General features: G+C 40.7%; 1 protein-coding gene across 6 annotated transcripts in view; it reads right to left on the bottom strand.

Annotated features, from left to right (window-relative positions):
* Positions 1 to 27,331, bottom strand: part of LIG1 (DNA ligase 1) — a 277,726-nt gene that overhangs the window by 139,823 nt on the left and 110,572 nt on the right. For all 6 annotated transcript variants that reach the window (XR_012850873.1, XM_075840007.1, XM_075840009.1 and 3 more), the window contains 3 exons: positions 12,887 to 12,980; positions 12,500 to 12,607; positions 631 to 687 (listed from right to left, as the gene is read on the bottom strand). Coding sequence is in view for 5 of the 6 variants with exons in the window: in XM_075840007.1 (XP_075696122.1) it covers positions 631 to 687; positions 12,500 to 12,607; positions 12,887 to 12,980 (259 nt within the window). In the remaining variant the exon portion in view is untranslated. The remainder of the gene's footprint in view (positions 1 to 630; positions 688 to 12,499; positions 12,608 to 12,886; positions 12,981 to 27,331) is intronic.

Here is a 27,331-nt window from a genome sequence, read left to right as displayed (position 1 = left end):
AAGGACTCTCCCACGGAAGTCTATGGGAGCTTCTGTAAATACGGACTGCTACGGATGTGCATCCGTATACTGTCCGTATTTACGGAAGCGATGCTATGCAACATGCTGATGACATAATTTGCATCCTCCCTCTGTTTTTACGGATCCGTATATACGGATGGAATACGAATGCAATACGGACTGTATTTACAGACACCCTTCCGTATATACTGATGAAATACTGATGCCTATGGATCCGTATTTACGGACAGTATTTCGGGATAGATGAAAATACGGTTGTGTACATGGGGCCTTAGTGCCATTAGAGCATGTTACAGGCCAGTCTGATAAGTGTTCATATTTGCATTTTTGGAAAAGTTCTCTCTACATAAAAAAACAGGAAACCTATTTTCAAAATGAAAGCTTTATACATCCCCATGTCATAAGATATAATCTTGATTTTAGTAAAAACAAAAAGGCAAATCTGCAACAAAGCGGACAGCCAGGGCGTGGTTTGGCTTTAAAATAAAATTCAGCCTGCTCAGAAACCATATGTTTTTTTGACATCGTGAAAAAAGGACATTTACTGCAGCAAAGAAAAACAAAAATACCAAATATTAGTAGGGTTAAAAATGAACTTCAAAAACCTACCGAGCAGACTCATTTTCGATCATCTCAAACGTACGTGCAACAGCCAGGTATGGAACCCTAGGACAAAAAAAAAAAAGTAGCTATTTCAACTAATTCATCACCACCTTCAAAGTAAGTGCCCTTATTTTTTGCTTTGCAATCTATCAGCATCTCCTGTGTTAATAATGCGAAGTGACAAGCCTTTGACATGGAAAAGAAAAAATATAGATTTCTGTACTTACCATAAAATCCTTTTCTCGCTGAATTAAATGGGGGATACAGCAACATGAGTATAGGCCCTTGCCACTAGGAGGCCAACATTAGGTAGGAAAAACAGTTGGCCTCGCCCAGTCAGGCTGTACACTTTCCACAGACAGTGTAAAAAAGTAGTAAGGAAAAGAAAAAAACAGCACATTCCAGAGATTGTGTAAAAGGAAGAATCTACCATGCAACCCACCTAACACTCGGCAGCTTGGAGTACCTTGTGACCCAGGCTGGTTCTGGAAGAAGCTAGAGTATGAATTTGGTAGAACTACAAAATAAATTTATGCACCAAAGCCTTGCAAACCTGATAGAGAAGAAGTCATCTCCACACTGAAGAGAAGACCTAGTGGCTAGACACCTTCAGGTGAAAGATGAGGGCTTCCGGGGCCTTGGGAGGCCCTGCCAGGAGAGCTTTGGCATGGAAGATGAATGTCCATCTGAGAGCGAAAGAGTAGTGCTCGTGGACAGCAAAGACACAGGCAGATCCACCAAGGGAGAAACAGCCTACTTGGAAACAAAATTCTCCTGGATAGGGGAACAGCATATCTGTCCTCTGGAAAGCCAGCAATTGTCTGTCAGGGTGTTTCCATTACTTGCGCAAGAGATCCTGGGAAGGGGAATTAATTCTTAATAGGTAAGATGTACCTGATGCCACAAATCAATTCTTATGTAGCAGCTGAGAGCTGGATCTGGATCTGTCCCGGACACCACAGGGGCCAGTTGTGTTATAATCCTGCCAAGAGAATGACATGCTGGGAGAGGGGTATACTCTGCACTAGTTAAACAAGTGTAAGTGGAAGTGAGCCCTCCTAAAGTAAAAACAAAATTACCCCCTAAAAAAATACAGTTTAATGAAAAGGTGTAACGGATCCATGGAACTGTGTTTCGACAGACAGGAGGCCGAGTAGCCCTGGACAGGCCCTTTGTATGGCAGTATCTGCAGCTATGGCGCATAGGAAGTGAGACCACCTCGCTACAAGAACCTACTGAAAAGGAAGACTTGCCAAGAGAAAGCCTGTGCCCGCTACCTCAGCAGCCAGTACAGCGGAGAAAGCGGTTGACGCCAAGAAGAGACATGACCCAGGTGGGCGAGAAACTACCCAAGTAAAATGCGGCCTAGCCTGCTGAGAAGCCGGGGGCTATATTAGGAAGGACCTACCAACGGTTCGACACAGTCCGTTCTGTAGTTCGCTGAATGCAGTGGAGAGATCACCTTTTCCCACGGACCGCGACAAGAAGCTAATTCCTACAGAGAGGCAATTGTAACTCTCTCAGCATAAGGAGGTGGCCTAGCTTCATGTAGTCTGGGGGATACTGTGCTAAAAAAAAAAAATGGACCCCTGGTGTAGAGGTGGGTTGTCCAGAGGGGGTTGTATATGGCACCACTCAATCACCCTCCAACATCTTCAGGTTGACACAGGGCCACTCCTTCAGCAATCTCGCGCATATATTTTGAAGTTCTGGCATGCCATCCGTGGAAGAAAAAGTGGTGTTCGGGTGACCAGCAGTAGAGCAAGTACAGTACAGAGGACTGAATGGTTTTCAGGCACCATCGGGGGGGGGGGGGGGAGGGGGGGGGGGAGGATAGGCTGTTGATCAGGCTGACAATCGACTATAAACCTTAAAAGGAAGAAAGGTTAGAAATAATACTAAAAAAAAAAAAAAAAAAAAAAAAAAAAGGTGTAGCAGACCTTAGAAGCGGGTAGTATCTGCCTTCTACGGACACTGGGCTATTACGAATAAGCTCCGTGTCTGTAGAAAGGGTGTGGCCTACCTAGTCGGAGCGAACACTTTATCCTACCTAGTGTTAGCCTTCCTAATGGCAAGGGTATATACCCATGGTGCTGTGTGCCCCACAAATAGTAACAAGAAAGTAGGAATTAGACCTACCGGTACTTCTATTTCCAGGAGTCCATCATGACAGCACCACAGAAGGTTTCCCCCTTATCTCTATAGGGACAGGACGACAGATTAAAAGGCCACTCCCACCATTGCCTTGCCAGTGTTTTTCAATTACTACACCAGAATCCCTTTTAGGGATAATAACGGACATGTTACTTGCACAAATCAGAATTTTAACAAAGTTTAAATGAGCTTTTATGCCTTGGGGGGCACAGAGTCTTTGGGACTTATAGGCTTCTCGTATAGTAATTCTCACCCATCTTGCTAGAGAGCTTTTAGAAGCTTTCTTTCATTTATTCTTTCCACCATATAAGACAAATAGATTTTTATCCGGTCAGCAAGAAGATGTTTTATCAAGGCAATGAAGCGCTGTACGCCCAACATCCAAGCTATGGAACTTTTCTTCTTGATGGGTCTTTTGGATCTGGACATAGAATTATTTCTTGGTCTCTATGGAAGGCAGTAGGCACTTTTGGAATAAAACAAAGGTCTAGCTTTACAATGATCTTGTTTTCTTGAATTTTTAGGTAGGGTTCCAGGATTGAAAGAGATAGGATTTCTCCAATCCTTCTTGATGATGTAATAGCGACTAAAAATGCAGATTTTAGTGTTAAAATGCTTTATATCAAATGAGTCGATGGGCTCAAAAGGATGATCACAAATAGCCGATCGAACTACATTTAAATCCCAGGTAGGTACCGATTTCTTTAGGGATGGTTTTAATTTAGAAATTACTTATGTGAATATTCTGATCCACATATGTTCAGCTATGGGAGTATTGAATAAACTGCTTAGAGCTGAAATTTGTACCTTATACAAAAGGAACCAGGGCTAAGCCCATTTTTGAATCTGGATTGTAAAAAAAATCTAGGATCTTCGCGATGTTAGGAAAAAAAACCGGGTCTGGTTCTGGATCTCCATACCAGGAACAGAATATCTTCCAAATTTTTCAATAGATTTTTGAGGTAACTTCTTTATGGCTTAATAAAATAGTTGAAATTACCTAGTCTGACAGACCATCGTTCCTCGGGATCTGCCTTTTGGGATCCATGCGGACAACTTCAGAGTCTACACCTTGAAAAAATAAGGGACCTTGTGAGAGAAGGTTCTTCTTGACTGGGAATAGGATAGGGTCTTCCACTGCCAGGTACTTTATGATTGGAAACCAGCTTCTTTTTGGCCAATAGGGAAGAATGATTATGTATTTTGTTAATTCTTCCTGGATTTTTCTTTAAAAAAAAAACAGGAATTAGAATTAGAGGGCACTCAGGAAAGGCATAGGCCAGATTCATGTCCCTGGGTTGTTAGACTACATCTACTCCCAATGGGTGCTCTGAGAGTTATAGAGAAGAATGCATCTACCTGGGAGTTTTTTCTTGTGGTGAATAGATCCACTTGAGGATAACTCCATCTTTGGGTTAGGGACTGGAAAACTTCCTCGATAAGGGACCATTCCCCTGGATCTATTTTCTTCCGGCTCAGTGGACTGCAGAAACAGACCAGACATTTTCTTCTGCCCAACTGAAGATTTGCGCAGAGAGGGCTTGAAGATGAGCATGTCTTGTTCCCCCCTGATGACAAAGAAAGGATACTGCAGTTGTGTTGTCCTATAGGACAATAACATGCATCCCTATTATGATGGGCATAGATTTTATGAATGTTTCCCAAACGGCTTTTAGTTCTCTGTAGTTTGAAAACAATCTTCATCTGAGAAGGCCACGTACCCTAAAACGGTTTGTTCTGGAACACCAACCTTGTTTGATGGCATCTGTGGTAATTACCACATAAAAGGAGAAGTTTTCCATGGGACCCTTTTGTTTATGTTGTTTGGGCAGAGCCACCAGTAGAGAGATGATTTCACTTTCTCGGGAATCCAAATTTTTGAATTCATGGAATCTTGTTTTCGATTCCACTGGGATAGGATTAGATTCTGTAAGGGTCGGGAGTGGAATGGACTACGCGGAATGGACTGTATGCAAGACGTCATCAAACCTAACATCCGCATTCCTTCTCTTAAGGAACAGGTGTCTATTCCCCAAAATGTCCACACTTCGGTTTGTAGATGTAATGGTTTCTCCCTTGGAGAGAATGTTGGAGGGAGTAGTCTACTCTTAGGAAGACCTTCTGTTTTAGGGAGGAAGACTTGACTTTGAAGTTTATTATCCATTCCAATTTCTGTGGTAGGGTAAGAACCTGTAACCGATGGTTGTTCAGTATAGACTGAGTATCCACTACCAGAAGGAAGTCGTCTAGGTATGGGATGATAACTATGTCTGACTCCTTAAAAACGCCATAATCTCTGCCATAATTTTTGTAAATACTCTGGGGACAGAGGAAATGCTGAAGGGGAGACAAACAAATTGGAAGCGAAGAAATTTTCAGGTTGATGATGGTCAAAAAACCGAAATAGCTCTTACAGGCCTAAGAAGATTTTTGAGCAGCAGCCCTTGAATGTTTCGTTGTGGGGTACTGGAGCAATCGCCTTTAGTTGTAAAGTTTCTGGACGTCCAAGATGAGGAATTGATGGAGATTATGGGTTTTTCTTCTGGAAACCCCTTCTCATCTGTTGCGCTTTCCCCACATTTTATCTAGGAGAGGCCCAAACATCAAAGATCCTGTGAAGGAAATGGAGCAAAGCTTGTTTTTAGATTTCGTGTCTCCTGACCACATCTTGAGCCACAATGCTCTTCTAACAGCATTGGACTGAGCCCCATTCCCATTCCTGGTGGCAAATCTGATCGATTCAGCTGATGCGTCTACCAAAAACCCCGTTGCCATTTTTAGTAAAGGTAGAGATTCCAAGGTAAAAAACAATAAACCAAAAAACTATCCAGGACAAAACAAGCACTCATCTGGGTAAGAAAATTAGATTATTGATATATAAATAATGAATATATCTATAAATATAATAAAAAATAATTTTAATACATAGAAAAAAGGGGGAGGGAAAGGTAATACAAACAATTACCACAATTGCATATACAGTAATAGAAAACAATTTAAAAACTACCTGGCCAGGAGAAATAATGGGTATATATAAATATATGCATCAATATGCTCAAGGAAATACAAAAGGGTATATCAGAGATACAAAAAGGATATATCGGCAAGGTGCATGTAGCAAATTACAGCCTGAGAGAACCAGGTAAATTCAAACCGGTCAGGACAGTAGAATAATTAGGCACATCCAGGAATAAGCAATGAAAATATAGATGATCCACAGAGATTTTTCGCATACTCATCTATTGCGTGCCGATCAGTCCATGGATGGTCTTTATCTTTTTGAACTTTCAGTGCAACTTGAACAGCCATATACATCTGACCTTGAGGAACGAACTTAAGATCTTTTCAATTCCTTCAAACAGGCGGATTCCTGATCATACACAGAGTGGGTTTTTCCTTGCTTCCTTATCCGAAACAGGATGGATTAATTCCCGGGTACAGGTGAGGGCTGTTGTAGCGTGCATGCAAAATCCTTGTTTCGGATTTAAAACAGCCAATTGATATCTTCTAGGTGTTATGTCCCATACCTCGTGAGTAGTAGAGGTTAGGAATCGTTACCTTCTTTTTACTTTTTGGGAGAGTGATGCCTCTTTCTACAGGATAATGACATTAGTATCTTATTTAAAGTTATTAATGAGGACCAAATTTTTGGTCGTACTTGCTTTGGCAATTCTGGCAATATTCTAATGAAATTTTTCTCCTTTTTTATGATTACTTTCTTAAAAATGGTCTAAGATGTATTGTACATTTGTTTAATCTGTATTTGCAGATTATTCCGAACATTTTTCTGCATGTAAACGATTGAGTTATTAAAATTGATCATATGTCTTTAAATACCTGTCCTATATAAACAGGTACTATCGTGAACATGATTTCCTGTCTCTGATGAAGTCCCAGCTGGGATGAAACGCGTAAGACGTATGCACGGTGGTGAGAGACGTCATCACACCGTTTTTCTCAGGCGTGGTCAACTAACTCCATGCTTCAAACCACACTTGGTTTGTGATCTACTACCTTGGCCGGTGTTTTTCTATTGGGTCTCTGGATTTGAGATTCCTAACCTCTACTACTCACGAGGTATGGGACATAACACCTAGAGGATATCAATTGGCTGTTTTAAATCCGAAGCAAGGATTTTGCATGCACGCTACAACAGCCCTCACCTGTACCCGGGAATTAATACATCCTGTTTCGGATAAGGAAGCAAGGAAAAACCCACTCTGTGTATGATCAGGAATCCGCCTGTTTGAAGGAATTGAAAAGATCTTAAGTTCGTTCCTCAAGGTCAGATGTATATGGCTGTTCAAGTTGCACTGAAAGTTCAAAAAGATAAAGACCATCCATGGACTGATCGGCACGCAATAGATGAGTATGCGAAAAATCTCTGTGGATCATCTATATTTTCATTGCTTATTCCTGGATGTGCCTAATTATTCTACTGTCTTGACCGGTTTGCATTTACCTGGTTCTCTCAGGCTGTAATTTGCTACATGCACCTTGCCGATATATCCTTTTTGTATCTCTGATATACCCTTTTGTATTTCCTTGAGCATATTGATGCATATATTTATATATACCCATTATTTCTCCTGGCCATATAGTTTTTAAATTGTTTTCTATTACTGTATATGCAATTGTGGGAATTGTTTGTATTACCTTTCCCTCCCCCCTTTTTCTATGTATTAAAATTATTTTTTATTATATTTATAGATATATTGATTATTTATATATCAATCATCTAATTTTCTTACCCAGATGAGTGCTTGTTTTGTCCTGGATAGTTTTTTGGTTTATTGTTTTTTGGTTTAGTTACTAGGACGGCACCTTGTGGCTCCCCAACCACATAATTCTGGGATTCTGGATATTTCCTTTCATTAATTTTAGAGATTCCAAGGTGTCTTCTCTTCAAGTTTCCATTATTAAATAGGCCTCGAGTTAGCTCAACCAACTAAATATCGATGTTGCGACAGACGTAGCAGCGACGTTTGTAGAAATTAATGCGGATGAAGAATCCCAGGCTTTTTTCAGCAGTCTATCTGCTTCTCGGTCCATGAGATCATTTAACGGAGAGGAATCTTCTAAGAGGATTGCAGGGTTTTTTTTTAGCAACTCTAGTTATCAGGACGTCAACTTTTGGAACCTCATCACAAGGTTTTGTGTCTTCTTGATCAAAAAGAAGTCTGTTTTTGAATTCTCTTGAAATGAAGAGCCTCTTTTCAGAACCCTCCCATTCTGCCATAATAATTTTTATGAGATTTTTCATTCACAGGGAAAACCTTTGTTTTCTTTTCTGTTTTCAAACAGTTTTTATTGAGAGTTGGCAAAACAAAACATTTTGCATATATCACTCAGATTTTCCTGTATACACATGAAAATAGTCAAATAATGGCATATAAGTTCCTTGATACATGTATACAATATATAAAAAAAAAAAAGACATAAGGAGAACATAAATAAACATAGTGGAGGGTAAAGGAAAGAAGGATATCGGAGGGGAAACAATCTTGTGGGAATGGTACAGCATATATATCTATGTATATATACATTTACATTCATATAGGTGTGTGACTAAACGGGATAGAATACAGGTAGAGTGACAGATTCCACATTAGGGGAGTAATTCAAGAGGCTGGAGGGGATCTATTGACATAAAAGATAGCCAGGGTGACCAGATGCACAGGAATTTATATCTAGTACGTAGTTCCCAATGTACTAATTCTTCCAGCCTATAGATCTCCTGGACCTTCCTAACCCAGAAGTCTATAGATGGGGTAGAATCGGATTTCCAAAACAAGGGGATTAATAATTTAGCAGCTGTTAGAAGAAAAGTAGCTTAATCATTCCTTTTGGGTTTGAAGGAATCAGAGGGTAACCACAGTAGAATAGTTTGTGGTGAAAAGGCAACTTTAGAGGAACAGATAACATTTATCTCAGTCAAAATGTCCCGCCAATAAGCTTGTATCGCAGTGCATTGCCACCAGATGTGAAACAAAGTGCCCTCTTCCCTATGGCAGCGCCAGCAAATATCAGATATGACGGGGTTAATCATGTGTAACCAGGAGGGAACCTTATACCAACGTGACAATCTTGTAAGAATTTTCTCTTATTTTTATGCAGCGTGAAAAGCCATGTGAGTGTTTCAAATTAAATTTTTTGATCATCCTCTGAGAATGTGTTGCAAGTCCCTTTCCCATTTAGAAATAAGCACCAACTCGTCTACCCTCTAGAGACAGTAAAAAAAAAAACAAAAAAAAAAAAAAAACGAACATTAGCTAAGGCACCTTTCCGTACTGCCGGACTTTGTAATTTATTTTCAAAAAGCGAAAAGGAATTTGGGGCGATGAACCTAGTAACATATTTAACACATATATTCATAAATTTGAATAAAGTCCCTCAATACCAATCCCGTCTTTAAGTAATCAAAGCTAAGTATGATTGTGTCTGTATCGAAAAAAGTCGAAAGCATAGTGTCATGCAGAAGGTTCCAAAAGGAGGACTGAGGGTGCCTCTCTAGGATCTATCAGAGAGGGCAGAAGGCTAAGGGGCAATAGTGGATAACTCTTGGAAAGAAGACGACAAGGGATATTAATATCCTGCCAAACTCTAATAGTACCTTTGAGTAAAACACTAGAACATATGGAGTTTGGAGAGGAGGGTTTTAAGGCCCATAAATATAGTCTAACAGTAGCAGATCATCTCTTTCCAAGGTTATATATAAGGAGGAGTGATCTGAATACCGTATCAATGATTTCTATATATTCAGATGGTTCGCCTTATAATAAGTGTAAAGGTCCGGGACTCCCAAGCCTCCAAATCTGGGCTTTTGAATAAGAAATTGGTATTTCAGCCATGGATGGGATTTGTTCCATAGGAATGATGAGAATAATTTTCTGACTTTATCAAACAATTATCTGGGTAGCCAAATAGGCAAGGCTTGTAATAAATACAAAAAATTGGGGGCTATAAATGTTTGGAGTAGGTTTTTTTGTCCCATCCAAGACAGAAATGTATTTTAAATTGTTTCTGGACATACGAGACAAAAGATAATTTCTAGAAAATAGATGTGTGGGATCTTTAGTAAGATGATGCCAAGGTAAGACAAACCATCATCTATCCAATGGAAAGGAGTGGTGGATCTAAGGCAATTAGCAATTGCATTTGAGATAGATACACCCAGCATCTCCGACTTCTCAAAGTTAATCTTGAAGTTTGAGAATACAACGAAGGAGCTAAATAGATCAACTAGGTAAGGAATGGAGGTTAACGGGTTAGTAGTCAATAGCAATAAATCGTGCGCAAAAGCGGCAGTAGTGTGTATATGGGAACCTATTTTTATACCTTGTATGTTGGGATCTTGTCTAATTTGTTGAATTAGAGTCTCCATGACTAGGATGAATAAAGTAGGAGACAAGGGGCATCCTTTTCGAGTACCGTTACATATTTTAAAGGATTTGGCTAAAGAGTTATTTACCATTGATCTTCGCACTAATATGTTTATACAATGAAAAAATAGCTTACATAAATAACTGCGGTATGCCAAATTTCCCTAATGTAGCTTTTAATTATACCCAGCTGAGCCTATCAAATGCCTTCTCGGCGTCGAGAAGTACTAAGGGGATCTGGCATGATTTAGCATATTCCATTATACGAACAACCCAACAAATTTTATCTTTACCCTGTCTACCCATGATGAAGCCTGTCTGTTCCTCACCTATCAACCTAGGGAGCAGGGGTCCCATTCTGACAGCTAGGCGCCTTTGCCCACCATTTTAGATCTGCCTTTTAAGAGAGAAATTGGCCTATAACTATCACACAAAGAAGAATCTTAACCTTCCTTAGGTATATTAGTAATGTGGGCTTCAAGAGCTTGTTTCGGAAGTGTCTCTCCTTGAAGAAAATAATTACATAGGGAGGTAACATATGGGAGAAAGGTTTTTTGAAAGGTTTTACAATATCCAATTGGAAAACTGACCGGACCATGACTTTTGCCTGACGGAATAGAATGTAGAACCTTTTAAAAAAAAAATCTCTGTATATGGACTAGTAAGAGCAGTCAATGCTTCCTCATCTAAGGCAGGGAGATCAATGACGTTTAGAAAGTCTGAAATGAGGGAAGTATTGTTTGGATCTGGAGAGTCGGGGACATTGGGCTTCTTTAGGTTATATAGGTTCTCCTGAAACGCGTCGCCTATATGAGTGGTCTCTCTTGTCAATATACCGTCAGTGGTCTTGATCTCTGGGATAAAAGGTCCTATCATGTTGTTCGTGGATAAGAGAAGACATCAATTTATTGCCTTTATTGCCATGGGTGTATTGCTTAAATTTCAAAATTTGGAGGGATTTAGCAGAACATTTAAGATATCTTTTACCTTATCTCGGAGATCAGACAGTTTTTTTAATGCCGAGACAGCTTTAGATTTCTTGTTAAGTCTCTCTAAAGACGAAATTCGCAAGAGGGAGTTTAGTAACTTCGCCCTTTTTGTTCCAGCATGTACCTTGCACCTTTCCCAACGCTCACAAAACACCCCCATCCTATTGCAAGGTTTGGGAGAAGGAACTAGGCACACAATTCACTGACATGCAATGGAAGAGTTGTTTTTTCCTTTCCCAAAAGGCCTCCATTGCAATACGTGCAAAGGAAACCAGTTATAATATCTCTAGATGGTATCGGGTCCCTACCTCCCTCCATAAATGGTACCCATCCGTACCAGACAACTGTTGGCGCTGTGGGTGGTTCTGTGTCTCATATTTGGTGGAGCGGTTACTCATTGCAGAGTTTTTGGACTGCCGTACGAAGAATCATATCTGAAGTCACAGGGGTCTTGGTCCCCAACTCCCCTAAAGAAGCTCCACTATTCATGCTCCCTATGCCTCTATCCATATATAAAAGATCCCTAACTAGACATGTTCTACAGACTACCAAGTGAGTCATCCCACGTAAATGGAAATCAGTAGATCCTCCTACCCTAGCTAAGTGGTTTCAGGAAATCACCATGACAGAATACAACATCTAATGGTGCCTCCGCACGATATATATCCACATGGTCCCATTGGACTACTTTCCTCTCTTCATCCACATATCTATCTTAGGTAACATAATACTCAACCTTTCTTTCATAGGAATCCACATCACACTAAGAAAACACAATATTGTGACCTCACCCGCAATAACTATACATATGACTAGCTGCTCACATTCCTTACTATAATAATCCAGAGTCGGTGGCAAGGCTCACCACGACCTCAACCCACACTCACCCCTTTCCCACCCTTGTTTTGTCTCCCTTCTTGTTTTTTCCTTTCCCCCATTTTTTGTCTGTTTAGGTGCGGATTCACGTCCTGTGACTGCGTGAGTTTGGTGCCAATACACCTTTGCGGCGTAGGAGATTCAGCTGTTATTGTATTTCCTTTCCATTTTCTTGAAATGCTTCTGTTTATTTACTCCCACACTTGATATTGAATATCATCACTTTTAATAGGATATGGGTCTCACCTTCTTTTAGGGGTCCTACTCTTACCGGTTTTTCTTTTTTTGTGGAAGTTCTTACTTCCAAACTGTTTTATATGTTTTTTCCAAAATTAATAAAAATTAAATAAGAAAAAAACACTGTGGAATCTGTGACGGAGCCTATGTCCAGATGTGAATAGCGCCCGAAACACATGTCCGTTTCAGCTCTCATTAACAGATTTTCACAAGTAAAGACTAACTGTAAACACTTACAATTGCTCAGTATTCCAGCAGGCATCATTTATGGGATGGTAACCACTTTTGGATGGATTATAAACTGTCTCTTTCTGTGAAGCATCTTGATTGGAGGTACCAAAGAAACTAAAATTAAATGTTTTGTGATCAATAAGAATTTAACAGTAAGGTTCAATAAATAACCAGTAAAACAAATCTAATCAAAAATAGTTGAAAGACTCAAGTAAAGGCCTTTATTAAAGAGTTGTCAAGTTTAGAAAACCCATCATAGTATATTTACACATCTATCCATCTCTCTACACATCTATGTACAAATCTACATCAATCCATCTATCCACTTACAGACACACACATATATATACACATACACACACACACACACACACCAATCTACTAGGTTCTTACCTGCCAATATTTTTAGATCCCTTTGCTGGCGCAGGAGACTTGTTCTCAATACAGGTTACACTTGGTTCTGATTTAACAGGCATAGTGCTCATATCTGTTTTAAAAATAATTAACAAAATAATCAATTATATAGCAGAGCAAATGTATTGCCAATATTAAAAAGGTGTTAAACGTAAAGCGAGAAAACCATGGATCTAATAGTTTAATCTCCATTGTGGGGACGCCACCCAGGAGTACCTTAACAAAAAGTGAGGAATGGGTAAAATGTACGTAAGGTACCATAAGGAAGGCTGTGGCCCCAGGAAGAAAGGGGTAGTAGTGGGGGAACCTTAGTTTGGTAGGAATAGGGATAGTGTAGGCTAAAGGGTTATTCCCATCTTGGACAATTAGGGCATATACACAGGATGTGACAAAAGTGTCTGATAAATGTGGGTTCCAGCTCTGGGACCCGTACGTTTATCGATAACAGGAGTCACGGGAACCGCATTCCGCCTGGAGCAGCAGCCACTGGCTGCAGAATACAGAATGGGACTAGTGGAGCGAGGACCGCAGATGCGCATAGTTCTCTCTATTCTGTTCAAAAGAAGTTACAGAAAAAGCCACGCATGCACGTGCATGTGCGGCCCTCTCTCCACTAATCCCTGGCTAAACTGGGGCCAGGTGACCCAAGTTCTCAATACAGGGGCAGGACCCAGAGTATCTATCAGACATTTATGGGATATCCTGGGGAGAGGTAAGGGAACAATAAGGGTGCGGTTTTGGGCGTGAACATAGGTGTAAGGTAATTGCGTTAGGAAATTAGAAGTGGAATATTGTAAAGAGATTTGAGGCAGGGCAGGTGAGGAATAGCAGGCTAAATCTATTTCTACTTGCAGGAAAAAGTAAGGCACACCTACCCAGCCTTTAATATTACGTATTTTTTTGTGATATTCCGTGTTTTAAGGCAGGATTGCAGTACTTCACATGTGTTAGGTCGGTACCTATTGGACAGGGCAAGACTACCACGAGCTGCGCAGCAGGGTTCCTCATCTGTCTGGGGAGAAAATTTCGACAGCTATTCCCCGATATATAGAATGACTACCACAAAAGGTTGGTCAGGGTCGGCCTGCGGTTGATCGTTGGGGGCCAGTGGAGGCACACAGGCAGCGCTGGCTTCTATTCAGTCGTAGGGCTGGGGCAGGCGGGCCCAGTCTCACGTTAGGTGCCGCAATCGGCCAGGTTCAGCAAACTGAGCTATATGCTGTTGTAAATAAAGAGTGGCTAGCGTCACAAATTTATTTGCCACAATAATGTTGTTAGGTTGTTATTTCTGTTGGGCTATGTTCACATTTGCTTCGGAGGCTCCGTTAGGGGCCTCCCTTGCAGATCTGGCAGGGTTTGCCGGAGTTTACTGGAGACAATAGCGCAAAATGCTGTGCTACTGTGTCTGGTAAAATCACGGACACCCCGACAGAAAGCCGGCGGAACCAATTAAAGTCAATGGGTTCCGCCAGCAGCAGACGGTATCCGTTGTGCAACAGAACTGCTGGTTCCGTTATCCCCTTCTTCTGCTCCTCTGACGTAGCAGAACGAAACACACCAACGCAGGTGTAAACCCAACCTTAGAGGAGATGGGGTTTATCATGTGCACTCCTTATAAACGGATAACAGAATATGTTTTTTTTGAATAGACAATTCCACCACTTAAGTTTGTCCTAAAGCGGAGACTAAAGCTAAATTTCTTATCTTCATGAGCTTTTTTCAATGGGGAAAAAAAATTCCCCGTAAAAAGTAAGAGCCTGTCACATCTTGAGCCGTTTTTGGAGTTGTTTTTCATTGTGTCGATAGAAAAACCATCTCCAAAAACGGCTCAGAAAAACGCATCAAAAAACATTTGATGCTTTAAAAACAGCTGAAAATTAGGGACCTTTTCCCTTGAAAATGGCTCCGTATTTTACAGCCGTATTTACTTTAGCATGTGAACATACCGTTGTGATTCACAGTAATGCACAAACGCTGAAAGATAACAGTATGGCTTACTAAAGTTGATAAAAATTGCAGATGCATACTTGCCATTTCCGTCAGTCCCATAAACATTAAATGGAGAAGCAGAACACTCTTGCGCCCACCACCGCACAATTTAGGATCAAGCAGTGAGGAGGAATGGGGTTCTACTGATCAGTGGGGGTCTCTGTGGTGGGGCTCCCAGCGATCATACTTCCATCACCTATCCTGTGAGTAGGTGAAAAATGCCCAGTGGGGAAAACCCCTTCATTACAACACACCCATCCTCAGATCCTGCTCCAAAAATACGGATGTCCACAGACCTTGGAAGTTAATCAACAAATCAGGAGCCCTCCCTCCTCCTTCAAACTGGAATTGCTTCATACCCAGAATTGGACTCTCTCCTACCAGGTACCCACCGTTTGCTGCCCACCCAACTGGTTTGGGCCTACATGAAAGCTGCTATGTGCTACCTGACACTGGACTCGTCTGTTTCCAAGAGCTTCTCTTTGGCACTGACCTCAGCCCGCAAAACAACCTGATCTCTGATGGGGGTCAAAGCAGATCAACACCAGCATAATCAGTCCCTAAAAATTGATGGCCTATCAGAATAGGCCATCAATAGCTGGGAGTCAGACTCCCGGGCCCCGTACCGATCAGCTGTTTTTGAGTGCGAGCGCTGCTTCCCCTTAATTTCTACTTGCTCACTGCAAATAGTCAACACAGATGTAGCGTCGATTCACAGTATTGCAGCCTTCTCCCATTTACTTCAATGGGAGAAGGCTGCAATACTGTGAATCGCCGCTACACGTGTGCCGACTATTCCCAGTGAGAAAATAGAAATGAAGGGGAAGCAGGGCTCGTACAAGCACAGCACCCCTTCAAAACTGCCTATTGGCGGGGGTCCCGGGAGTCAGACCCCGAATGATAATCTATATTTTTACGGGCTGGAAAAACCCTATAAATCACCCCAAGTTTCAAGCTTTGCCCACACTCCTTTCCACAAACGAGAAATGAACTTCCTAGCTTTCGATCCTAAAAAGGATTGGCGCCAAGACTTGTGCACTGTTAAATCTGACATACACACTTTACAAGGGCAAGTGGCACTAGAGACTTTCAAAACTTCCACTGAGTCGCAGCTATTGACCCCGCAACGCAAAGTCTCCAACCAGAACAATCGACTCCAACTACTCCGTGACCATGATGACCTTAAAAACCTAGGAGAAATATTAGAGTACAAGGTCTGCCTAAAGCTACTCGCACTCCTAACCTAGTGCCTACATGGATGAGCATTTTTAAGACCTTGATGGGTCACCCCTTGGACATATAGTGAATTTGATAAGCTCACAGTGCCTTATCAGCCAAGAGAACCGATCCAAAACGGACCAGAGATGTCAAGAGCCATGCTTTACTTTACTTGCTGTTTTGATTGTTTCGCTTTGGTATATTTTATGTTTTATATCTCCTTCTGGTTTTGTCATGTTGTTACCACATGTTTACGTTTAAAACACTTTATTCAGACCATAAATAAAGCATCGGATGAGTACTTCCAGGACTTTCTTTTATATATAACACTATGTAGGGAGTTCTGAATACCTTCTACATATTCCTCCATAGGCACTCACAAGCCTTGCCATTGGGCTCCTCTTCACAGTTATTACACTGAACTTCCTAGCTCCCTATCACTTTTTGTTTTGAGGTCTATTTTAATCTCCAGTTTTTTATACTTTCTCCCTGCTTTTTTAATTTGAGGTCTCCCTGTAAACTTTTAGGGACCTCCATTCCACATTTACCCTGACAACTCAATGATTTTCCATACGTAAATCTCTAAGATGCCTGTGCAGAGGATAACAACCTTTAATGTCATGGAACTCAACATCCCGGAGAAGTTCTCCGTTCCTATATTCCTTTTAGAAATTCAAGACGCATTTATTGTGTGTTAGAGAGACACATTTTCACAACAAATCAAATCTCTGCCTTGAAAAAAAATGTCACATGGCTGCGATCTTTTCTTCTGTTATTTTTAAAGTCCCGGTGAGGGAGGGATAAAATGTCTTTACATGGGTGAATAAAACTACACTGCATGTAGTAATGTCCTTGGAGTGCTGCAATATTATTTCCTAACCTGGGACCCCTGATTAAGGTTATATACGCTGGTACCCAGACTTTATTTTTTTACCAAGGTGCTGTTCTCCATTTATGCCTTAAAATAACAAATATTTACCCATCTAATGCCATTATAGTAATCCCATGGGTAAATCAAAATGTGTTGCCATTTTCTTTAATAAATCTGTGCCTCATACTATTGTTGATGTGAAATCTAACTTATGCACACTGTCTTTTATTAAAGTGTAAAATTTGTGAACATATACACATTATAGTCAATGTTCATTACCCTAACCACAACCAGGTTAGGGGAATTCTTGCTTATACCTTACGCATTTATATGTGGGGATTATAAAATATCTTTGAATCCTTTGATACCTCCACCAACCACACTTTAATGCCTCATCATAAGATTAGTTGACTTAGAAAAAGCCTACATTACTTACATTTATGTGACATATGGAGAGTGTGTCACCCAGCTATAAGATCACAACTTACTCCTCCGGTGTTACCTATACAGCCATATATAATATTCTTCTAACAGCACTCCTGCCTTTCACGACCTTGCATAAACCCTCCCCTTTCCCCACATCTCATTCTTTCACCTGGGGTTTCAAAGAGTCTGCTCCAGGATGCAGTCTGCCTAGCAGATCTTCAATCTACTATAATTACTTGTCCCGAAACCACATTTAATGGGGTTGTGCCATCAAAAGAAATGGCAATAGATAAACTCAATAGACAATTTACAGTAACTTTGGAAAGTATAGTTATTAAAAAAAATTAAAAATACAATTATCTGCTAGTAATAGAACTCCCTGGTGTTCAAATGTATATGTCTCTGCATGTCATTCTAGTAAAGCTCTGTTAGACATGCAGCTTCTGCTCTTATCAGTAAAACAGAGAAAGCCCAGCATGGATAGTAAGGGGTATACCGACAGCAAGCAGTGAGCAAAAAAAGCCATTATATAAGCACTTCAATGCTTGTGCTGAACGATAGTTCTTATCTGTCCCTGATGAGGAGAGCAGCACGGAATGGTGAGGAGGTTATCTAATGGCTTTAACCCTTACTGCTTGAAGTCTGTGCACTCAGATGTAGACTGTTTCTTTAACTGTATTGTACTGTGCATGCACATCTGACATTCTCTAGAACATTCAGAGAACTATACATTTGAACCCCAGGGGCTGCTATTACAAGCAGATAATTAGCGTATTTCTGCGAGGAAACTTTTTTTTAATAATACTTTACAAAGTTACTCTAAAATGTACAGTATATTGAGTTTATATACTGCCATTTCTATTGATGGCACAACCCCTTTAAGACCCTACTGACAACCTAGCAAATGGGAGGCACTGAAGGATGTCCTTAGATGTGTTCAAAATAAGCATGGCTCACACAATAAGCAGGAATTTGATCAAAAACCTCAGACCCTCTTTTTGCACCCAAAATAGTTGAAAAGAAATGCATAACCAATCTCTTCCCAAATCGATTTTCTGCTAACGGATTCAGGTCAGACAAGATTAAATGCCACCTTGTCAGCAAGATTCAGACTGAACCCAAATATTGGTGGCTCCCATTGCAAATGTTCAGCCTTCACAGATCACCTTTCATTTTATTTAATAGACCCCCACATTTCCCTTCGCTCTCTCATGGCCATTCCTTATTGTTTTAGTTGCCACAGCAAGTTAAAAATAAAAGGCTTATTCCCATCTCACTTATGTTCCTAAAATGGCAAGTCATACTAGTTTAACCCGTTAGTGACCGGCCCATCGTGTTTCTACGTCGGTCACTAACGGGCCTTATTCCGATGCCATAGACTTTTTACATCGCGGCATCGGAATAAGTTTACAGAGCAGGGAGCTGTCAGATCTCCCTGCTCTCAGCTGCTAGAGGCAGCTGAGGGCTGGGAGCGTCCCTGCTCTGCCGTGTGAGATCGATATTAGTATCAATCTCACACGTTTAACCCCTCAGATGCGGTGCTCAATAGCGAGCACCGCATCTGAGTGGTTTTGGAGAGAGGGAGGGAGCTCCCTCTCTCTCCCACCGACACCCGGCGATACGATCGCCGAGTGTCTGTGTCTCTAATGGCAGCCGGGGGTCTAATAAAGGCCCCCAGGCTGCCTGGAGTGAATGCCTGCTAGATCATGCCGCAGGCATGACCTAGCAGATGCCTGTCCGTTTTAAACGGACAGGCAGTAATACACTGCAATACAAAAGTATTGCTGTGTATTATAAATGCGATCGCAGAATCGCAGATTATAGTCCCCTAATGGGACTAGTAAAAAAGTGAAAAAAAAGTTTAATAAAGTTAATTTAAAAAAAAATGTGAAAAAAATGAAAAACCCAGCTTTTCCCCTTACAAACTGCTTTACTATTAAAAAAACAAAATAAAGTTAAAAAGTTACACATATTTGGTATCGCTGCGTCCGTAGCGACCCCGACTATAAATCTATTACATTATTTAACCCGCACGGTGAACGGCATAAAAAAAATAAAAAACTATGGAAAAATTGCTGTTTTCTGTGAATACCGACTTTAAAAAAATGTAATAAACAGTGATCAAAAAGTCGCATCTACTCCAAAATGGTACCAATAAAAACTACAAGTCGTCCCGCAAAAAAAAAGCCCTCATACAACCGCATCGGCGAATAAATAAAAACGTTACGGCTCTTCAAATATGGAGACACAAAAACAAATCATTTAGAAAAAAAAGCGTTTTTACTGTGTAAAAGTAGTAAAACATACAAAAACTATACAAATTTGGTATCGTTGCAATCGTAACAACCCGCTGAATAAAGTTATTGTGTTATTTATACCACACGGTAAACGGCGTAGATTTAGGACGCAAATTTTTTTTCGAAATTTCAGATTTTTTTCTATTCCCCCCCAAAAAAAAGTTAATAAAAGTTAATCAATAAATAATATGTACCTCAAAATGGTGCTATTAAAAAATACAACTTGTCCTGCAAAAAACAAGACCTTATACAGCTATGTTGACGCAAAAATAAGAAGGTTATAGCTCTTGGAATGCGACGATTGAAAAACGTAAAAAATAGCTTGGTCATTAAGGTCCAAAATAGGCTGGTCGTTAAGGGGTTAAGCATATTGAAATCCGGTTAAAAAACTAAAATGCCTCTTAATAAATGTGTTGCATCTCATCTTTCCGCTGGCTTGCACCACAATTGTGGCGTAATGACCGCGTCTCATCCATACCCCCCCCCCCCATCAACACAAAGTAAAAAAGAAAACAAAAAAAAACAACTCACCCCACTGCTCCTCTTCTACCCATCACCTCCCTCGTCATGTCACAGCTCTTTTAAGGTACCGAGGTTGGACACTGTCCGTACCTATGCGCCAACGCAGCACTAATGACACTGAGCGCTGCGTTTAATAGGTACTGATAAGGGAAGTGGTGTATCTCTTATAATATAGGTGTATAAAACTCCTTATTTTTCCTTGGAAACTACATGGAGTGTTGCTCTGTATGTGTGCGACGGGGAAGATGCCCCACAGACTGAAATCTAGCCAGCTATGAGCTGCGTAGATTTCTGGTATAATTTACACCAGTTTTCTAGAGTAAATTAAAATAAAACGGTCGTTCTGGCAGAGGCCTCTTCCATTTTTCTAGTAACTTCGGGATAGAAAAAAAGCCGCCTAACTTGATCAAATGTGTGCAGTGCTATGAGACATTACAAGCAGCAATTTAGTGACTGAGCTCGGGACTCGCTGATTTGTGCGATCTCTGGATGACAATCTTGATTCTGCACTGACCAGAGAGCACAGAGCTTCGAGTCAGTAAATCATTGCTCATAGACTTTTAATAGTGCTGCCTCCCATTATTACATACTGTGCAATCAGCTCAGTTTGTCTATTTTCTAACAGTCTTTGTTTCTTAGAATTCTCATGCAAATGTGGCAGAACAAATTCTGGTACCTAGGGCTCCTTTTACATGACCGAGTCTCTGAATGACTGTGCATTCTGGCACTTGTAGTACCACACCTGCAGGAAAACTCATATCATGATTTAAAATAGATCGAGCAGAATATTCTGATGACCTATAAATAAGAAGCATAGCACGGGGCAGATCCGCTCTCCTACTACCCAAAATATCACAAAAAATATGGTGTCGTTTGTCTAATAGAACCGATCAAAGAATACACTGGACTCCACCTCTTCCCACCTCCCCCTCTCGGCAGTGATTGACGGCTGTCTGCTGTGTATCTGTATACACAACCTCTCTTCAATCACAGAGGAGTGCCCCAATATAAAGTCCCAGCAGAGTTCCCCCAGAAACAACATTATTTATACTATAAGGTCACTGTTGTGTCTTATTAGAAATAGTAATATAGCAGCACAAGGAGAGTAATATCTGGTAGCGTAATATCTGTGTGCTGATGTATTACAGGTATATAGCACCAATAGAAGCAGCATTACATCGGCTTACCATCAGTAATATAGCAGCAGTGAGATTACAATACCAGTAATATAGAAGCACAATTTCATAATTTGTAAACACTGCTATTTTAGTAGGCAGAGAGACCTAGATGCACAGCACACAGTGATATATATTTTTTATTTTGCCACTAAAAAAAGTAATTTGGCTCCTAACTATTTCAACCTAGAAGCTCCCTGCAGTGAGAGCGCTCATCTTGCCAAAGAAGTTTTAGTGTGGAATTACTGCAAAGGCAGGAAAACTGAAGCTTGTACCGAGTACGGCTACATTCAGACAAATGTTCGATTTGCATGTGTAAAAGACGCGTTTTCCCTACATTTCATGTCCGTGTGCAATTAGTGTGCGTTGTGTATTGGCATCAGTGTGCTTTGCGTGTGGGCATGCGTGGGGGCTTATTTCTTGCAGGGGGAGTTGTAGTTTCTATTGAAACAATTTAAAGTACAATAATATGTAGTGGGAAACTGTAAAGAAATTGTTTGCGGGCTGAATTTGAGAAAAACTGCAATTCCTCTATTTTTTGGGGGTTTTGCTTTTACGGCTTTCGCCGCGTGGTAAAAACGAAAACTTTACGGTGCTACCTAATTTATATAGTTTTTTTTTTTATATTTTACTACTTTTACAAAGAAAAATCTAATTGTTAAAATAAATAAAAAATCATTTCACCACATTCTGAGAGCCGAAACTTTTTTATTTTTCGGTCGATTGAACAAGCTGAGGGTTTATTTTTTTGCGGGACGAGCTGTAGTTTTTATTGGTACATACGACTTTTTGATCACTTTCTAAAAAAAAATTTGGAGAGCTAAGGTGACAAAAAGAAGGTGAGATTTTGGAGTTCATTATTTTATGTTTTACGGCGTTCACTGGGAGGGTTAAAGGGAACCTGTCACCAGCGTTTCACTTATTAAACCAGCAGTACCTGGTGGTAGTGGGTGAAAAATAATTTCTATATGACCTAGAATTTTCTTCTTAGTCGGCTCTGTAGCTTTAGTATTCGGTTTTTTAATGTTCCCACACCGTATGCTAATGAGCAGAAAAGAGTCAAATCTTCGTTTGAAAAGAGTCATATCTTCGTTTGAAAAGAGTCATATCTTCGTTTGAAAAGAGTCATATCTTCGTTTGAAAAGAGTCATATCTTCGTTTGAAAAGAGTCATATCTTCGTTTGAAAAGAGTCATATCTTCGTTTGAAAAGAGTCATATCTTCGTTTGAAAAGAGTCATATCTTCGTTTGAAAAGAGTCATATCTTCGTTTGAAAAGAGTCATATCTTCGTTTGAAAAGAGTCATATCTTCGTTTGAAAAGAGTCATATCTTCGTTTGAAAAGAGTCATATCTTCGTTTGAAAAGAGTCATATCTTCGTTTGAAAAGAGTCATATCTTCGTTTGAAAAAAAAGAGTCATATCTTCATTCCTCAAGTCTTTCAGAGTTTACCCCGCCTCCTTACTTTTGATTGACAGCTCCTCGCCACACAAAATCCTGAGCTTGCGCATTGATGTCCTATTCTGGTATGTGCGTACAACGGGACACAGGATTATTACGATAAAAGGCGCAAAATGTTTGCTGACTGTTATTTACAGTCAGAGGAGGAGATTAGAAAAGGGGATAACGGCAATGAACTTTTGATAGCAGCGGCCAGTGAGGGATAAGTAAAGTTCAATAGGTGAAATGCTGGTGACAGGTTCCCTACTGGTATATTGTAATATTTCAGACTTTTACGGATGTAGTAATACCAATTTTGTTTATTTTTTTCACATTATTTAACCCCTTCCCGCCGGATCACGTATATAAACGTCATTAAAATCGGTGGCTTACCGCCTTTTCACGTAAATGTACGTCATGGAGATGAAGCTGGCTCAGGAGCTGAGCCAGCGACATCACCACCGGGTGACAGCTGTATGTTACAGCTGGCACCCTAAGGTATCGGCCAGGACCGGAGCTAGCCTCCGATCCGACCGATTAACCCCTCACATGCTGCGTTCAATAGAGATCGCAGCATGTGAGGAGTTTATAGCCACCGGCACCCCAGCAACGTGATCGCTGGGTTGCCGGTGGCTGCAAAGGCGATCGGAGGGCTAATGCTTACCTCCCGATCAGCCTGTAACGGAATCCTCCTATGCCCAGTCGTCGGCGGAGCCCAGGAGGCTTCCGGTAACATCGGCAAGATGGCGCCGGCTCAGCTTCCGGCTCAGAAGCTGAGCCGGCGTCATCAGCAGTGGGTGTCCGCTGTATGTTACAGCGGACACCCCGATCTATCGCCAGGAACCGGAGCTAGCTCCGATTCCTGGCATTAACCCCTTCGATGCAGCGATCCATTGTGATCGCTGCATCCTAGAGGTTTGTAGAAAATCGGCAGCCTTGCCATGCGATGGCAAGGCTGGCGACTGCTACCATGGCAACAGGAGCCCTAACAATGGACTCCTGTCTGCCATTACGTAAGCTGATTAGGCCCCGCCCAGAGGCGGAGCGTGATCGGCTTGCTGTCAGTGAACAACTGACAGTTCCAATACATTGCACTACATAGGTAGTGCAATGTATTAGAACATCAAACAAACAGTTGGACATTCAAGTCCCATAGTGGGACTAAAGAAAACTGTAAAAAAAAGTGTAAAAAAAGTAAAAATAAAAGTTGGAAAACATACAATAAAAGTTTCAAATAATAACACAAAACACAATCGCCCTTTTTCCCTTAGAAGTCATTTATTATTGAAAAAAAATAATAAAGCCATACATATTTGGTATCGCTGCGACCGTAACGACCTGAACTATAAAAATATTATGTTATTTATCCAGCGCAGTGAACTCCGTAAAAAAAAAACTCAAAAACACTGCCATAATTACTGTTTTTTTGGTCACTGTCTTCCAAAAATTGAAATAAAAAGTGATCAAAAAGTCGCATGTATCCAAAAATGGTAGCGATAAAATCTATACCTCGTCTCGCAAAAAAACAAGCCCTCACACAGCTCCATCGATGAAAAAATGTAAAAGTTATGGCTCTCACAACTTGGCGACAGAAAAAATACATTCTCTTTCCAAAAGTAATTTTATTGTGCAAAAAGTTATAAAAAAGTTCTATAAATATGGTATCGCCGGAATCGTACTGACCCTCAGAATAAAGGTAACATGTAGTTTATAACGTACGGTGAACGGTGTATATAAAAAAAAAAGTGGCACAAGCTGGGCATGACATATTTGACACTGAATTGGCATATCTAGGGAAACATTTTAATTTGTACCTTCCGCAGCGCAATCATTTATGGAAAAGACACGTGGGGTGAAAATGCTCACTACACCTCTTAATAAATGCCTTGAGGGGTGCAGTTTCCAAAATGGGGTCACTTCTCAGGGGTTTCTTTTATTATTTCACATCAAAGCCTCTGCAATTGTGAACCAATACTTTATAAGTCGCCAAATTAGGCCTCAATTTTACACGGTACTCTTTCACTCCTGAGCCCTGTCGAATGTCCAGGCAAAAGATTAGGGCCACATGTAGGGTGTTTCTAAAACAGGGAAACACCGCATAATAATTGAGAGCTGTCTTGTTATGGTGGCACAAGCCGGGCACCACATATTGGCGTATCTAAGGAAAAATTCCCATTTTCATTCTCCCACATCGTGTGCACACGAATTTCTGAAAAACACCTGTGGGGTTAACATGCTCACTACACCCCTAGGTGAATACCTTGAGGGTGTTGTTTCCAAAATGGGGTCACTTCTGGGGGGGATCCACTGTTTTGGTCCCACAGGGACTTTGCAAATGCAACATAGCGACCAGAAACCAAATGCAGCAAAATCTGTACACCAAAAGCAAATGGCGCTCCTTCCCTTCTGAGCCCTGCCGTGTGCCCAAACAGCATTTTACGACCACGTGTGGGGTATTGCCGTACTCCACAGAAGTTGCTTTACAAGCGTTGGGGTTCTTTTTTTCCTTTATTTGTTGAGAAAATTAAAAATTTGGAGCTAAAGCTACGTCTTATTGAAGAAAAAGGATTTTTTTTATTTTCACTGCCCAATTCTAATAAAATCTATGAAACACCTGTGGGGGCAAAATGCTCACTACACCCCTAGATGGATTCCTCAAGGGGTGTAGTTTTCTCAATGGAGTCACTTTTTTGGCGTTTTCACTGTTTTGGTACCTCAGGGGCTTTGCAAATGCGACATTGCCTCCGCAAACCATTCCTGCTAAATTTGAGCTCCAAAAGCCAAATGGCGCTCTTTCCCTTCTAAGCTCCGCCGTGTGTCCAAACATCCGTTTATAACCACATGTGGGGTATTGTTTTACTCGGGAGAAATTGCTTTACAAATGTTGTGGTGCTTTTTCTCCTTTAGTCCTCGTGGAAATTAGAAAAAATTAGCTAAACCTACATAATCTTTGAAAGAATGACGATTTTTATTTTCACGGCCTACTTCCAATAATTTCTGCAAAAAACCTGCGGGGTCAAAATGCTCACTATACCCCTAGATAATTTCCTCAAGGGGTGTAGTTTCCAAAATGGGGTCACTTTTGGTGGATTTCCACTCTTTTGGCACCGAAAGAGCCCTTGAAATCTGACATGGTGCCTAAAATATTTTCTAATAAAAAGGAGGCCCAAAATCCACTGGGTGCTCCTTTGCTTCTGAGGCCGGTGCTTCAGTCCATTACCACACTAGGGCCACATGTGGGATATTTCTAAAAACTGCAGAATCTGGGCAATAAATATTGAGTTGCGTTTCTCTGGTAAAAACTTCTGTGTTACAAAAAAAAATAGAATAAAAATGAATTTCTGCAAAAAAAAAATGAAATTTGAAAATTTCACCTCTACGTTGCTTTAATTCCTGTGAAACGTTTAAAGGGTTAAGAAACTTTCTAAATGCTGTTTTGAATACTTTGAGGGGTGAAGATTTTAAAATGGGGTGACTTTTTGGCGGTTTCTAATATATAAGGCCCTAAAAGCCGCTTCACAACTGAACTGGCCCCTGTAAAAATAGCCTTTTGAAATTTTCTTGAAAATGTGAGAAATTGCTGCTAAAGTTCTAAGCCTTGTAACGTCCTAGAAAAATAAAAGGACGTTCAAAAAACGATGCCAATCTAAAGTAGACATATGGGGGATGTTAATTAGCAACAATTTTGTGTGGTATAACGGCCTGTCTTACAAGCAGATACATTTACATTTATAAAAATGCTAATTTTTGCAATTTCTCACCAAATTTTGGTGTTTTTCACTGGTAAATATTGAATTTATCGACCACATTTTTCCACTATCATAAAGTCCAATGTGTCACGAGAAAACAATCTCAGAATCGCTTTGATAGGTAAAAGCGTTCCGGAGTTATTACCACATAAAGTGAAATATGTCAGATTTGAAAAAATGGGTCTGGTCCTGAAGGCCAAAATGAGCTTGGTCCTGAAGGGGTTAAGAAAAATGGGAAAAGGGGGGTTTTTTAACTTAATTCTTTTTTTTTCACAACTAATAACTTTATTTTTTACACATTTTATTAGTCCCCTTAGGGGACTTGAACCATTGGATCGCTGGTACAATACACTGCAATACTAATGTATTGCAGTATATTGCTATTTTTACAGGCTTCTGTAACAGCATGATTGCTGTTCCTGTCCGTTAGTCCCGAGTGTCAGCTGTGTATTACAGCAGCGTATGGAGCGGACTGAGATCGTGAGCCGGCTCCATACATCAATCCACGTACCATGATGTGCTATTAAGTCATAGTGCGCAAAGGGGTTAATGCGCAGCGGATGGTGCAAAGTGAAAACTGATATGCCATTTTAGTGCATAATATGTTGTGCCCAGTGTGTGCCACTGAAGACAGAACACGCTTAACGTTTTATGAGGTATTTAACGGGTATGGCGATGCCATATATGTGGACGCAAACTGCTGTTTGGGCACGCTGCAGGGCTCAGTAGGGAGAGAGCG

This window comes from Rhinoderma darwinii, chromosome 10 (genome assembly GCF_050947455.1).
Source record: "Rhinoderma darwinii isolate aRhiDar2 chromosome 10, aRhiDar2.hap1, whole genome shotgun sequence".
Classification (NCBI taxonomy): Eukaryota; Metazoa; Chordata; class Amphibia; order Anura; family Rhinodermatidae; genus Rhinoderma; species Rhinoderma darwinii.
Note: the sequence above shows the minus strand (reverse complement) of the source record. Positions and strands in the feature narration are given on the sequence as shown.